The 15,402-nt window shown below is 44.2% G+C and overlaps 2 protein-coding genes across 3 annotated transcripts; one reads left to right on the top strand and one right to left on the bottom strand.

Annotated features, from left to right (window-relative positions):
* The first annotated feature begins 438 nt into the window (after window positions 1–438).
* srsf5b (serine and arginine rich splicing factor 5b) lies at window positions 439–6,748 on the top strand. 2 transcript variants are annotated; one of them, XM_080544262.1, is made up of 8 exons: window positions 439–522; window positions 988–1,119; window positions 1,683–1,753; window positions 2,613–2,762; window positions 3,059–3,128; window positions 4,674–4,747; window positions 5,090–5,197; window positions 5,398–6,748. In XM_080544262.1, exons 2-8 carry the CDS (start codon window positions 994–996, stop codon window positions 5,771–5,773), a joined length of 975 nt encoding a protein of 324 aa, XP_080400388.1. In that variant the 5' UTR covers window positions 439–522; window positions 988–993; the 3' UTR covers window positions 5,774–6,748. The 2 variants fall into 2 exon arrangements, with proteins under 2 accessions (XP_080400388.1, XP_080400387.1); XM_080544261.1 differs by having other exon boundaries at window positions 3,056–3,128.
* Window positions 6,749–10,290: 3,542 nt separating this feature from the next.
* slc10a1 (solute carrier family 10 member 1) lies at window positions 10,291–14,752 on the bottom strand (the record flags this gene model as incomplete). The annotated part of the gene is made up of 7 exons (XM_080524519.1): window positions 10,291–10,355; window positions 11,379–11,578; window positions 11,797–11,981; window positions 12,139–12,343; window positions 13,401–13,513; window positions 14,345–14,431; window positions 14,675–14,752. The coding sequence occupies 7 exons, from the start codon at window positions 14,750–14,752 to the stop codon at window positions 10,291–10,293; spliced, it is 933 nt and encodes a 310-aa protein (XP_080380645.1).
* Between the last annotated feature and the right edge of the window lie 650 nt (window positions 14,753–15,402).

Here is a 15,402-nt window from a genome sequence, read left to right as displayed (position 1 = left end):
TTACAGCACAACAAAACAAACTGTCAAACATAAGACTATGAAGGGAGACCACACCATGCGCACACACAGCTGACATAATTACATATTATACAAACACACAGAAGATATCACTAATATATAGGGTGATGTAAGGAGAGGATTGCTCATTAGCTTGAATAGTAACAGGTGTGGTGAGTTTGCAAAGAGGGAGGCGTGGTTAGATTATGATTGCGTTGGTGATTGGCTGTAATGATCCTGTTTGTTTGAGTGGCATAGCCGTGGTGGGGTGGTGTGACTGGGGTCTCCGACATCAAAGACAAAGTAACACTCATGACATCCCCCTTGTTACGGGCATCAGTCGTGAATCTTGTGTCTGAGCGACACCTAGTGGCCAAATAACAGAAGGACCGACTGTAAGTGAATATCTTCGACAGTGTCCTTGCACAGCCAAGTAAAAGCAGGCTCCATTTTGTGTGCGTCTCACCAGTGGATTTTCAAGTATTCGCTAGCAAGGTTATTCCTCCGGAGAAAGACAACTCAAAGGTATGTTTACAACACCGCTAATGTTAGCAAATATGTCGATTGATAGTAGAATGTCTTTGACCTACTCGTGTCGGTCGCTAAATTCAATTGACCGTGGCTATCAAGGTATGTTATCGATGTTACAATTGCGAATTGTTGAGGGTTTCGGTTTCACTTAAGCGCGACACAAATGCATATGCGAAATGTAGCCAGGTTGCCATGATGCGAGTAGTTGTTTGTATTGATGTTTTAGGCATGATGTTTTGATTATGCAAAACCCGTCGAAAGACTTTAGTTTTCATATAAAGTGAAAACGCTGGTAGCCTAGCCAGCGAGCTAGCTCCAGTGCTGTGAGAGTCAGGCCTAGCCGCCGATGGGGCGTCACCATTGGAACGGTCTCCGTTTGCAATAGCTTGAGGCAATGTCTGTCCTGCTGTTGTGCTGTCTTCACTTAATGACCATGTGTTTTAACTGTTTAACTTTCAGCCAAGAATGAGTGGCTGTCGCATATTTATTGGCCGGTTGAATCCCTCTGCAAGGGAAAAGGATGTGGAGAGATTCTTCAAAGGATACGGCCGCATCCGAGACATCGACCTGAAACGAGGCTTTGGATTTGTGGTCCGTGTCCCATGTTTCATTCATTCATTCAAGTCCACACACATGATGCACACACCGAACTCTAAATGAGAACATGGCTTTACAATGTAGTAGTTATTCAACATAACCTTCAGCCTACTTATTACTCGCATTTATTTGTGAATCAGGACACTCTAGTCTAGAGAGTTGCACAGGTCAGTAGGGGGAAATAGTGGGGTACAAACAAAGGGCCCGTGGAGATATGCAAAGACCTCAACACATGGGTGAGGAGATATCGCCTGACCTCTGAACACCAAGTAGGAGGTGTTGCCATGTAGATATACTGGAGGTTGTTGCCTCTCAGGACCAAGAGAACCCTTAACAGTGTTGTGCTAACATCAAGACTTTTAAATTAACATTGATTGAACATTGTACTTATTTTGTATTTGTTATGTCAACTATCTGTATTCGTATTGTAGCCTATATATTGAGATTTTGTGTTTAACTGTCTGACCAGTTTATACACCTGAAGTCCCCCCTGGAGTTCATCTACCCATCTAATGTCAAATATGTCTGAATGTTTTCCTGTTGTATTCTTTTCCCAGGAGTTTGATGATCCCAGGGATGCCGAAGATGCAGTATATGAACTAGATGGCAAAGAGCTCTGCAATGAGAGGTAGGTTTAGGCACTAGATAAGATTAGATTAAACTGTATTGTCATTGCTACGACTACGAAATGTAGTTTGGCATCTAACCAGAGTGCAAATAGTGACATGGTGCAAAAGACTTGATAGTGTAGACAGTGCATGGTATTAGTGACTATAAATAAATGAATATAAAGTGAATATACATTGGATATCAATATGGTATGTATAGTTATATTATGTAGAATATGAATGTAGGCAGTGCATGGTATTACTGTATACGGTTTTTATATAGTGAGTATAATTAAATGAATGTAAAGTGAATGTTTATACAAGAGCTTGAGGTAATCAACACCTTGGCTGGCTCCATGACCAAGGTTATCACTATCTGGGCATGGTAGCTGCAATCAATTTTGATGACATTGACATTGAAAACGACAAGAACAAGTTGACCTTTTTCTTCATTGACATTTTGCCATTTCTGGGAATCCTCAGGTTACACGTGACAAGAAAAACACACTGCTGCACTCTATTGACCACCCATTCACAATGGAAGATCAGACAATCACTGTCTTTGTATCGGCCACATTTCAATACATTTAAATCACGTCGCTGGCGCCACCAAATCCATCTAATGTTGCAGCTAGTTAGAGAATGCACACGCACTCTTTCAGAATCCACAAAAAAAGTTACGATCATCCAATCATAATGTCAAAATAGCCTATCGATTTTGAAGAAATGCGTTTGATAGCTAATTCTTTTTAGATGCCATTCTAGCGTGTGTATCCAGTGACTGCCCAATATCAGAGAATAACCTTGATTAAAAAAAGATTGTCCTCAGTCTGGTGGTCTTTTCTCAAGGTCTTTCGTCCTCTTTGCTCCGTCTCCCAGGGTGACCATCGAGCACGCCCGTGTGCGTCTGCGTGGTGGGCGAGGCAGAGGTGGCGGAGGAGCGGGCGGAGGAGGAGGAGGCGGAGGCGGAGGCGGAGGAGGCGGGCGCTTCCCCGACCGCTACGGCCGCGGCTCCCAGGACAGTCGGAGGTAAGGGGGCGTGTTCACGCCGGAGACCAGCGATACTCATATTCTGCTCTTGAGCTGCAGGAGGGTCCAGGTCTTTGTCCCAGTCATATGTCGTCCCACCTGATCAGTTCAATCAGCTGAGCTTCAAAACCTTGATGAGCTGAACCAGGTGTCACTATTGATCTAGAGCAAAATACTGTGGCCCTCCAGGAGTGATCACTGCCTTCCTGTCTTTATGATTCACAAAAAGTCAGCCCGTCAGCTGGTTGTTTGGTTTTTTTGCAGGCCTTTTTTGTCTTAACACTGTCTTCCAGTAGGAACCCCCCTCCGATGCGCACAGAGAACCGGCTCATCGTGGAGAACCTGTCGTCACGCGTCAGCTGGCAGGTGAGTCCTCAGCCCGGGCGTGGTCCCTCTGCCTGCCTGTTAGTAACTCAAACCAGTAGCTCTGATTACACCAAGCCCCACTGCTCAGCTTACCTACTCTAGTAATGATCTCAGATCAACAGTCTGGTTCACTCCAGTTTTGGTATTCATGAACATTTCCGTGTTATGATAAAGATCTAAAAAAAATATTGGAATTAACAGTGGTGGTAATAATGGGCTGAGAGCAAATAAGTGTCAAACATCAGCACTATACTGTGTTGTGATAGGCCCAAGTTGCTCTGATGAATGATCACTGCTCTCTCGAGGGCTTCCAGTGAAACTAGACATAGCTCTGCATCAAAAGAAATGCAGTTGATTTTAATAGAAGAAAAAACACAACTAATTTGTCTGTTTTTAATTTTAACCAATTCTTCACCCCTTTATTTGCCAGCCTGACTGTTGTCTCGTATGGAAGAGCTCGCTTATGGCGGAGTTAACCCCTTCAGGGTCCTTCTCTCTGGGTTGAGCTTGTCGTGCCAGCCAGTGTGTTCCACTCCTAGTCCAGCTGGTCCTATGAGCGCTCGCTTGGGGGGGGGTTGGCGGGCCCCTGCCCCCCCTCCCTCTAGAGGTGCTGGCTGCCCCCTTCGCTCGCACGCGCCGGCCCCCGCTGGTGGGGGGGTGCAACGGCGGGCGCGCCGCGCTGAATGAGGGAGAGAGAAAACATACAGAGAGGGGCAGAGAGAGAGGAGAGGAGAGAGAAAAAGAGTCGGTGGTGGTGGCGTATTGATCGATGGGTTCGTTAATTTGAGAGGCTTCGATCGATCTATCTTCCCCCCCTTCCCCCCTGGTGTTCCGCACAACGCGAGCGAGAGTGAGTTCCACCCAGGTGCCCGAGGATAAAATCTGCTGTTATCCCGTGGTTATGATGGGCTAGGAGAGCCTGCGGCCCGCTCCAATGGGGTCTCTCTCAGGTATATAGTTTCCTCTCTTCCACCCTGTTCACTCTCTACACTGAGGGGGGTGCCAAGACGGGGCGGCCAAGGCGGTGAGCCCTGTGCCCTCCTAGCCAGAGAAAGCGGGGCTCTGTAGTGCCATATGCTGCCCACACAGCTCCTCTGCAGGTTCATGCAGATGTTATTTATTTTTGCTTTGTGTAGTTGTAAAGAGAGTGGGGGGGGTCCAATCATTTTGGAGTCCAAACTATTGATGTGCACTCATTGTACTAAACGCACGCACACACACACACACACACACACACACACACACACACACATACTCGATCACACATGATATTGCCAAAAGCAGTTAAAAAGGAGCTAACAGATACAAGATAGTACAGATAGTCAACAAAATCAGATAAAAAATCAACTACTTTGTGTTGATGAACCAGCCAAAAAGCTAATTGGATGTCACCTCTGAGATTGTTGGACCCCTCTCCTCGTCACCTTTCGGTAGCCTGCCTCTAGAGTTTTACTGTATTACCTAACCTTTTCTCTCTTGGGTTTATTCATGCTTTGTAGCTTGTGTGTGTGAGTGCAGCCCTGACTTGGCTTGTCTTGTGTGTAGGACTTGAAAGATTTCATGAGACAGGCCGGAGAGGTCACATTCGCCGACGCCCACCGTCCCAAGCTCAACGAAGGGTACGGCACACTTCTCCATACTCTCACATTGTGGACATGCACACTTCTCCATACTCTCACATTGTGGACATGCACACTTCTCCATACTCTCACATTGTGGACATGCACACTTCTCCATACTCTCACATTGTGGACATGCACACTTCTCCATACTCTCACATTGTGTACATGCACACTTCTCCATACTCTCACATTGTGGACATGCACACTTCTCCATACTCTCACATTGTGTACATGCTTATTTTCATCAGCTACTGTTCCCAAGTCCCTTTCTAATGCATTCTACAATCATTTTATTCTCAGTCCTCATATTGTTTCCTCCTGGTTGTCCTCTCTCTACAGGGTGGTTGAGTTTGCATCTTACAGCGATCTGAAAAATGCCCTTGATAAACTGTCTGGGAAGGAAATCAATGGAAGGAAAATCAAACTCATTGAGGCAGCTAAGAAAAGGTGAGTACGACCCTTTCCGTCCCCACCCAGCTATTAGCATTAAAGAATAATACCATTACCATTGGCTTCTCTATCCTGTTTTGTAACATGAGCCGGGGGGGGGGGCAAGACAGGGTAAAGATGTTAAATCAAAATATGCAAACAGGGCCTCAGTGCAATAGTAAGAGTAGGACTGACTGGCTTCTCTCTTCCTCCACCAGGTCTTCCAGGAGTCGCTCTCGCTCCCGCAGCTCCTCTCGCTCCCGCTCCCGCTCCCGTGGCCGCTCCCAGTCCCGCTCCAGAACCCCCCGGCGCTCCCGGTCCCGCAGCCCCAAGTCCCGCAGCCCCAAGACCTACAACCGTTCCCGCTCTCGCTCCCGCTCCCGCAGCGGCACCCCGCCGCCTCGCGGCTCCCCGCCAGCCCGCGGCTCTCCCCCGGTCCAGAGAGCCAAGGAGCCTGCCAAGCGCCCTTCCAAGACCAGCAAGTCTGCCTCCCCCCCCTCCCCTCCGCCTGCGCAGCGCGCACGCTCACCCTCACGCTCTCGTTCCCGCTCTCGTTCCCGCTCTCGCTCCCTGTCCACAGATAGTCGCCACTGAGAAGTCATTTAATGTGAAAACACACACACAGACGTGGATGCATACACCTTCCATATACACACATACTGATATACACACATAGACGTGGATACATACACCTTTCGTATACACACATACTGATACACACACACACTAACCACACCATTTTATTAAGACTACAAGGCCAGGAACTATTTTACCCAGCAGTACTGGCTTCCCTTCCTGTATTTCTCCTCAACGTTCCCCCCCGCCCCTCTAGATATGGCTGACCTATACTGTACGTGGGATGTGTTCAGGAACAGCCTGGCCTTCTCTGATTCTGAGTCTGGGGTTTTGTTGAGCTGGAGCATTTAGTATATAACCTTCGAAGGAGGGGGAGAGGGTTGTATTTGCTTTGTTTCAGTCAGTATTTTTACATGGAATAGTGGATGGAATGTTGTTGTTAATTTTGTTTATTTTCTATCAAAGCTCATATGTGATTCCCTTCAGTGGCCTGTGCGGTTTGCAGCTCAGATATCATGAGCTGTTGATATAAATCCATTGCATGGTTATGAATGTGTCTGACAAAGGCTTTGGGTAGAGCCATTCTAATGTTAATGTTGGGATGTGACAGTTTGGGGTTGTTTTATGCTGTGATTCTTTTTTTTTTCTTCTTTTTTTTTTTATATAGAGTTTTTTTTTCTAGTGTCAGTGATCTTTCTTTGTTTTTTTGTTTTTTTGGCGGGCGGTAAAATGTTTTAAATTCCGTTAACAATAACACTTTGAAACATAGATGTACATGCCTTTTTCTTTTTTACCCATTGTATTGAGTGTTTGCATGAATACATACTTTTCGTTTCTGTAAACCATTTAGATTTCCTTTTTACAATGTATTGTGAATTACGAAAAGGACTGTGCGTAATGGTACTGTTGTACAGAAGAGTTTGAACACAAACTCCTAGACAATAGTTTGGACAAATAAAAAACCTTTTGTACGCTAAGCATAGTGTTTTTGTCTTTTTTTCCTCTGAGTACATTTGTATGGAAAACTGAAATGATTAGACACGTTGACCAATAAAAACAGTTTTAAATAGAGTGAGACATTTTGTGAATGTCGGTATTTGAAATTAAAGTGAAACTTCCACCAAGAAATCTGTGCCACTTGTCGTTAGAAGTTCTTCGAAACTGAATTGGAAGAGGATATATAATGTTTTCACAATACTTTACTTGATTAATGTAACACATACTCGCCCAATGTGTTGGATGTAAGTATCAATTCATCACTGGTTTTCTCTAGAACACGCTGCTGAATTGATCTTGCAGAGCATTCAGTGAACAACCATGTCACACCTCATGCGTCCTCCAGGTAGATGTAGTTGGTAAGGTCCATAACCTTACGACCGTTCTGTTACAGCCACTCCCCCAAGCCGCAAAACCAGCCAAAACATCACTAGAACTTCATCACGTGCCTATTGTGCTAAAACTCATCTCGAAATGTAATGCACACATCTCAAAATGCAATGTGTACACATCGAAAATGCAATGCACTCATCTCGAAATGCAATGTGCACACATCGAAAATGCAATGCACTCATCTCGAAATACAATACGGCTGTATTGATTTCATTTTGCCACAGATATTCAGTATTTTTGCATTTGCATTTCAATACACGTATTGCATTTTGATGTGTGTATTGTATTTCATTGTGGCACGATCCGTCCTCCATAGTATGGTTTCCACAGGAGCCTAGTTCTTAAATCGTTGTACAAAGGACAGTAAAACATAAAATGCAGTTCATTTTCAACTTCCCCATGATCACATAATAAATATAATATATCCTCTTCTAGGATTCAGAGTGTCTGATCGTAGCTTCTTCTTTTTTTGTAGGTTTAGTCACCCTAAGTAGGGTTCAGGGTACTAATAGTGCCCTGGTCCATGGAAAATTATGAGAGAATATTTGTGGCATATCTGGCATGTTTACTAGTCTGTTCCATCACCTTTATGCCTAACCATACAGGGTTCCTGTCTCCACAGGTGGCTACGTTCAGAGTAACCATACAGGGTTCCTGTCTCCACAGGTGGCTACGTTCAGAGTAACCATACAGGGTTCCTGTCTCCACAGGTGGCTACGTTCAGAGTAACCATACAGGGTTCCTGTCTCCACAGGTGGCTACGTTCAGAGTAACCATACAGGGTTCCTGTCTCCACAGGTGGCTACGTTCAGAGTAACCATACAGGGTTCCTGTCTCCACAGGTGGCTACGTTCAGAGTAACCATACAGGGTTCCTGTCTCCACAGGTGGCTACGTTCAGAGTAACCATACAGGGTTCCTGTCTCCACAGGTGGCTACGTTCAGAGTAACCATACAGGGTTCCTGTCTCCACAGGTGGCTACGTTCAGAGTAACCATACAGGGTTCCTGTCTCCACAGGTGGCTACATTCAGAGTCACCATACAGGGTTCCTGTCTCCACAGGTGGCTACGTTCAGAGTAACCATACAGGGTTCCTGTCTCCACAGGTGGCTACGTTCAGAGTAACCATACAGGGTTCCTGTCTCCACAGGAGGCTACGTTCAGAGTAACCATACAGGGTTCCTGTCTCCACAGGTGGCTACGTTCAGAGTAACCATACAGGGTTCCTGTCTCCACAGGTGGCTACGTTCAGAGTAACCATACAGGGTTCCTGTCTCCACAGGTGGCTACGTTCAGAGTAACCATACAGGGTTCCTGTCTCCACAGGTGGCTACGTTCAGAGTAACCATACAGGGTTCCTGTCTCCACAGGAGGCTACGTTCAGAGTAACCATACAGGGTTCCTGTCTCCACAGGAGGCTACGTTCAGAGTAACCATACAGGGTTCCTGTCTCCACAGGAGGCTACGTTCAGAGTAACCATACAGGGTTCCTGTCTCCACAGGTGGCTACGTTCAGAGTAACCATACAGGGTTCCTGTCTCCACAGGAGGCTACGTTCAGAGTCAGTTTGTGCACACCAATAAAGCAGCAGATGGCTCTGTTCTGCACAGTATTACATTTCTCTGAATCCACAGACACCTTCACCACTACAGGACATACAGTATACAAGATCTATAAAGGAGTATCCATGGTCTTAACATGTGTTGAAGACTGACCCCAATACTCTCCCTGCCGACTCTGCAAGTGTTCTAATGCCATTTTCGAAGGTCATATACTGTATAATGTAATAAATCAGTGGGACCAAAATAAAAGTTGTGTGGGCTTCTCTGGTCACTCTTTTTCCTAAAATGCATAATCTGTGTTTGTTCTTGATTCTCGAAGTCTCCATTTCAGTACACATGAACAATGTTCAGCATGTTGTAGAAGTCCTTTTCATTCTCAGCAAGGAAAAGCATCAGTGAGCATCAGTATAAAACAAACAGCCAAGTATTAGTTTATTAGTTTATAATTTCGTGGACAGTCCCCATTAATTAACTGTGCCGTAAAAGGAGCAGCTAAATCATGGCTAATTTCCAGCTGTAGTCCCCGGCAAGTTGTCAGTAAACATGTTGTCAGTATTACATTTTCAGTTTTAACTCCAAGCTAAAACCCAATCCCAATTCACCCCTTGGCCCTACCACTAAGCCCTATTCCTCCATTTTGCGTGTTCACGTGTAGGGTTAGGCCAGGGTGTCCCGATTCTTGTTGGCTTGGAGGGAGAGGGCGAAGTGAGAGGGATGGCCCACCAAACTGAGGCACACCAAAGCGAGGGTTAAAATCGAGTGTTGAAATCTCCCAGAATGCCTTGCGAATCATCTGCAAGATAATGGCAAACGCACAAGCAACAAAATAAAACAAATATTTTCTTTGTTAATAAAGATTTTTTAAATGATGATAACCATCGTATTATCTTATTTTAATGTCATTTCAATGTATTATAGACATTTTCTTTATAACAAGCATAACAAAAACAATAGTATGCCGCTAGTATGCTAGTAGCTAGTATGCTAGTAGCTCTAGCTAGCTATCTAACATTACAACAATGTTTTAAGGCTGATTTGTGTACCGCATTTTGACATATTTTAATGTTGCATTTCCCCCCTTTGATGGCATTTGACACCCAAAATGTAATTTAAGTTCCAGCCGCGAAGTTACCGCTTGTTACCGCTCCTCTAATATCAGTGCAGACTGACAGGGTAGGAGCACGGGTTGCTAGCCTACAGAGCACCGCTATTCTGTCATGAACTGGCCTGGTAATGAAGCATTGTTCTTTTCTATTTGATGACTTGTTTGATGGATTAATAGCGTGAAACTTAAGTTGTGAACAAATCGTGAGTGTCCATGCTTTTCTATGATACTACTGATGACGTAACAGTGTCTTGAAGGGTTGTCCCATTTCATAGGGGAAGATTTCAACCACTACCCCTTGTAACTCTGTTCCCGAGAGGCAAGCTGAAAAGCGAGGGGCACTCCAAAACGAGGGGTAGGGGTAAAAATGATAAATGGGATTGGGCCATAGTGTCAGTTTCTCTCATGGATGCACAGACTGAGGTCACACCATAGAGACAGAACACTGTTGAGTAACAATCAAAGAACATCCTTTCAGCTCAAACGCCATTTGGCTCCTTCATGTCCTCTGGCTTCCCGATGACCTTCTGGTACAGCTGCTTCTCTGTGGAAGAGAAAGAAAGAAAGAGAGAGGAGGAGAGAGAGCAAGAGAGAGAGATATCACACAGTCAGTCTAACTCCATTCTATACTTTCTTTAACCTTTTATATCAGCTTTATTTTTCCTGTCAAGCACATCTGTGAAATATGAAATGTGCTCTATTAATAAAGTCTGGTTGATTGGGTTCATGAGGCTGATGTAGAGAATTACCAAGCAGGTATTACACCCCGTTATTTTTTTTATGCCACTTCAGACCACATATATACAATATATAATAATACCAGGGGGGTATTCCATCAACGTCGCTAACGGAAAATCCAGGCTTATTTTTTATAAATCTCGCAAGTCATATACAAATATTCCCACATTGTTTTTAGAAATATTGCGACATTTATCAAAATAAGCCCAGATTTTTTGATAAACTCCGGATGGTGAGACACAGCTGGATGTTCTGAATATTTTGTCTTGAGTATTGTTGTGTTTGTGTTGTCGTCTTGCTGTTGTATGTACTGTAGCTTGTTTAGCATGGTAGAATGCCAAGTCATGTTCCTAGTGCACTGCACATGGCGAATAAAGTAGAATTGAATTGAATTGAATTGAATTGAATTGAATTGAATTGAATTGAATTGAATTGAATTGAATTGAATTCTAAAAAACACGTTTTTTTAACCTCCGTTGCGAAAGGGCCCCCGCCGCCACCTTGCGGGGGGGCCTCGGGATTTTGCGGTACGCCACTGAGTCTATCCTAACATCTATAAAACATTCAACACTCCATAGTACTGTATGTCAAAGCCATATATACATATATACATATACAGTATACATCAGGGGAGCCTCCACTGGTACACTTTTTTTACACTCTATATGACTGAGGTAGGGGTGGAAATGGGGGGAGGGGGGCTACAGGAACAGAGTTCTGAAAGTGAGTTTTATTTCAGCATTCTATTTTGCCTTTGGTCCCACCAGGAATCCATACATTTTTTACCCCTGGTTTGAGGTATGTCATACTCTCAGACGGTCTTGCCTACCTTTGGCCGGTGCTGTGAGCCTCTGGTGGCACCTGAACAGCAGGATGATGATGAAGGCCTCTGCCAACTGGAACACGCAGAACACCATAGGGAACAGGAAGAGCGCACCAATCACCTCAGGGGGGAAGGCCACCTTCAGGATGGTGAGACACAGCTGGACGTTCTGACAGCCCGTCTCCATGGCGACTGTCCTCCGGCCCCTGAAGAAGAGGATAGGGGTCATTTACTGACACTGACTCATAGCTGCATCAATTTACTTTACATATCTTGATCCGGCGATGTGTATCAAAAATAATACTTAAAAACATGTCTGAATTGACTTGCAAGCGTAGCAGACAGATCATTTCATTATTAGTTATGCAGCCATTGAAAAGGCATATCATCCTCATCATCATCATCATCATCATCAACAACTTACGATTGGTTGATTTTGAAGATGGTGGAGAGGACAAATCCTAAGGTGTACCCTATGAGGGGCATGAGGGCTGCAGTAGCTATGAGAGGAGGGGACAGCACTGACCCCGTCAGGATCGCGCCACCGAACAAGTAGCTGGTCCCGATGCTAAGCAACACCATAAAGACAGACATGATGGATAACCCTACCTGAGAGGGGTAGGACAGAACAGCGCAATGGTCACATACTCTCCAATGCACAACACTTTTTTACAAACAGTCTGTATGTACTGTATGTGTGTGTAGCGTGTGTGCTTGCTTGCATGTGTGTGTGGATTTGTGTGCCGTGTATTCCCAACTGGTGTACCCTAGTAACGATGTTGGAGTACTGCGGCCTGTAGTAGTTGATAAGGATGCCGATGCCACAGGGCACCAGGGTCATGACCAGGGCGAGGGTGATGCCAGTGTAGGGCACAGCACTCGCCAGGTTGGAGTAGCCTTGGCAGTATAGGAAGAGGAGCAGGGGCATCATGCCTAGCGCCAGCACTGTGGAGCAGGTGGTCATCACAATACTAAGGAACAGACAGAGCGAGAGACACACACACACACACATACACACACACACATACACACACACACACACATACACACACACACACACATACACACACACATACACACACACATACACACACACACACACACACACACACACACATACACACACACATACAGAGAGACAGAGAGAGAGAGAGAGGTACAGGGTCAGAATCCTCTTGTTAAGACTGACAAATTGTCTATATAGTTGCAGCAGGTAACAGACACTGAACATAACATTTATCACCAGCTCATATATTATGTCCCTATTGTATTTTTCTGTTTTACTGAAGCAGGTTTTTTCATAGTGTGCTAAGACACAGCATCATATTCTGGCCCTGGTTAATGGTTTTATGGCATTGTATTCCATTCCAGATAGCAGAGCAAAAGTTATCAGACAATCTGTTATCGGCTCAATATACAAGGTGTCACACAAACTTACATGCCTCATTCCTATGCAGGTTTATACAGTAGGTAAGGGGTGAATCTAGGTAAGGCGTTAATGACTGACTGGGCGGTTACTGTAATGTTATGATTTGCTGAATGATCTGGAGAGCAGGTCATCACCTCTCCTCTACAACAGTTGGCACTCACCCAATAACACAGAGTTGAATAGCCTGCCTCATTTGGCGACATCATAAAAGTATTATCATAATATGAATCCACATGATGAGATGTCCATTCCACCATGAATACTATTCTTTTAAGGCTTATACCAGGAAACCTCTTTAAGAACTCGACATAGTCAACACGTTCTCCTTTGTTTGTTTGCTGGAACATTATGTTTAATGTGAAGGGGTTTTATCTTGTTCAATGTCTGACTTATCTATAGGGTCAACAATCTATACCAGTGCTTGGTTGCATGGAAATTCGTTTCTGCATTCTTGATTTCTTGTCATCCCAGAATGCCACATAATGATACAGTGACATTACATAGGCACTGTATATTTACACTAAGGTGTCAAAACTATTCTCAGTGCATGAAGTTCTGCACTGATAGTTAGGATAAGAGTAGTTGAGAGTGCTGTGTACCTGAGGTTCATGTCCCCCTTTATAGCCAGAGCCAGGATGTTGGAGGCTGTTCCCCCAGGACAGCAGCCACAGATCAGCACCGATACTGCTTCCAGAGAGCCTATCTGAAACACCTGGAGTACACACACACACACACACACACACACACACACACACACACACACACACACACACACACAGGTCCCAACCACATACAGTAACTGAGTAGTTATGGTCTTATCACTAGCTTGCTATTGCTATTCTTGTTAGTGTAAAAGGGCAATTTCCCTGAAGTCAAAATACCACCCTCCAGAGGGGAATGTCTTGAGGTGTCAAATCTGTAATGTTATGAGTTGAGTTCAATGAGTGAATGATTGAATGAATGATGATTGGCTGGTCCTTATCAATGGCTCCTGGTTTCAATGCTGGTTTCAATGCATTGTTGTCTTCATGTTGTAAGTATGTTGTAATGATCATTGATCATCTCTCTATATACAGTATATATATATTTATATACTGTATATACATACTAGAATGTAACTTTTCTCTATTAATGATTTGCTCTGTACTAGATATGTACAACTATACATTATATTAAAGCCTAATTTATTCATTCTATTACCTCATCTTACCTTGTTGTCCTAATAAGCACTGACTCAACATTTCTATGCACACAGTGATAATTAATTGGAGTCAGATTATCAACATTAGATGTGTTTTGTAAGTAAACATTAGCCAGAAATCTCTGCCATATATAATAGACGGAAACGGATTGTAGTCAAATTCCGTTCTACATTAGCCTGAAATACCACACAGTTGCAACATATTTACATTGTCTATGAATAATCTGTCTCAAATAATACAGGCTACATTTCTTGACAAAAAGAGATCCATAAGTAGAATAATACAGGCACCCAGGCTACATTTCCTGCTAATAAAGGAATGATGAATGAATCTGTACGAACCTTGGTCAGGCAGAAGGCTGCGAGAGGCATAATGCCATACTGGGACACCACTGCAATGACCAATCCCTTGGGCTTCAATATGTGGGCCTGAATGGGAAGAAGGATGCATCTTTGTATGGCACTTTTTTCCCAAACCCAAAATGTTAGCTATGTATAGTATATTTAAGACAGAAATGCCACAATATACATTTACATTTAGGTAGACAAGGAGAGAATAGACAAAAACAATAAACTAAGACAACAACAACAAAAATGGATATAACCAAAATAGGGGTATAACTACTATTTCACCCTTATTTTACCAGGCAAGTTGACGACCAGTGTTATCACCTTGATCTTGTCCACATGCATCGTGCATCCCAGGGACACCAGGGTGATGAAGAGGATGATGATGATGGATATGTTCATGGCCTTGTTTAGCATCGGGGAGATGAGAAGGACACTGGTGTTGTTAGGGGAGGTGTTGTTGAACAGTGCGCCATCTTGCCATTGGCTCTGGTTGGAGAACAGCGTCATGGTGTAGTTGGTGGTGTCGTCATTCATTTGAGCGCCGGTTTCCAAAGGATCTCAGGTTAGACCCTTCAAGAGAGAGAGAGAGAGAGAAAGAGAGAGAGAGAAAGAGAGATAGATAGATAGAGAGAGAGAGAGAGAGAGAGAGAGAGAGAGATTTAGCAGAGAGAGAGATTTAGCATAGCATGACACACACTGTTTCATGTATGAGCTTCCCCACTGGGAAGAAAGACTGAATCTGATCTTGGAGTTTTCACAGCCTCTCTGACGTGTATCATTTCATCAAAAGGCCTAATGATGATTTGATGATGACACATCATTCTCTGCAACATTCTGAGATAGCAGACAGTATTGAGCCTTCCAACACCCCCGCTGTCTACCTCAACCTCGTTGATGCCAAGCTCAACCTCCTCCCTCTCCACACCCCAGCGCCCAACCACATCCTCCTACCACTGCTGGGAATGGTGTGTGGACAGCCTGCACTTAACCCTATAGTTTACACATACACTTGTTTCCACTACATCAGGTTTCTATTACCTGCATTACTA

Source organism: Nansenia antarctica (assembly GCF_963989245.1).
Source record: "Nansenia antarctica genome assembly, chromosome: 1".
Taxonomy (NCBI): Eukaryota; Metazoa; Chordata; class Actinopteri; order Argentiniformes; family Microstomatidae; genus Nansenia; species Nansenia antarctica.
The sequence above is the reverse complement of the archived record's forward strand: the minus strand, read 5'-3'. Positions and strand labels throughout refer to the sequence as shown.

What these genes read in the sequence shown, in the direction of transcription:
- srsf5b (XM_080544261.1), top strand. Translation starts at nt 994, where the DNA reads ATGAGTGGCTGTCGCATATTTATTGGCCGGTTGAATCCCTCTGCAAGG. An exon ending in AACGAGGCTTTGGATTTGTG is followed by an intron (nt 1,120 to 1,682) that starts GTCCGTGTCCCA and finishes TTCTTTTCCCAG; the next exon opens with GAGTTTGATGATCCCAGGGA. An exon ending in AAAGAGCTCTGCAATGAGAG is followed by an intron (nt 1,754 to 2,612) that starts GTAGGTTTAGGC and finishes TCCGTCTCCCAG; the next exon opens with GGTGACCATCGAGCACGCCC.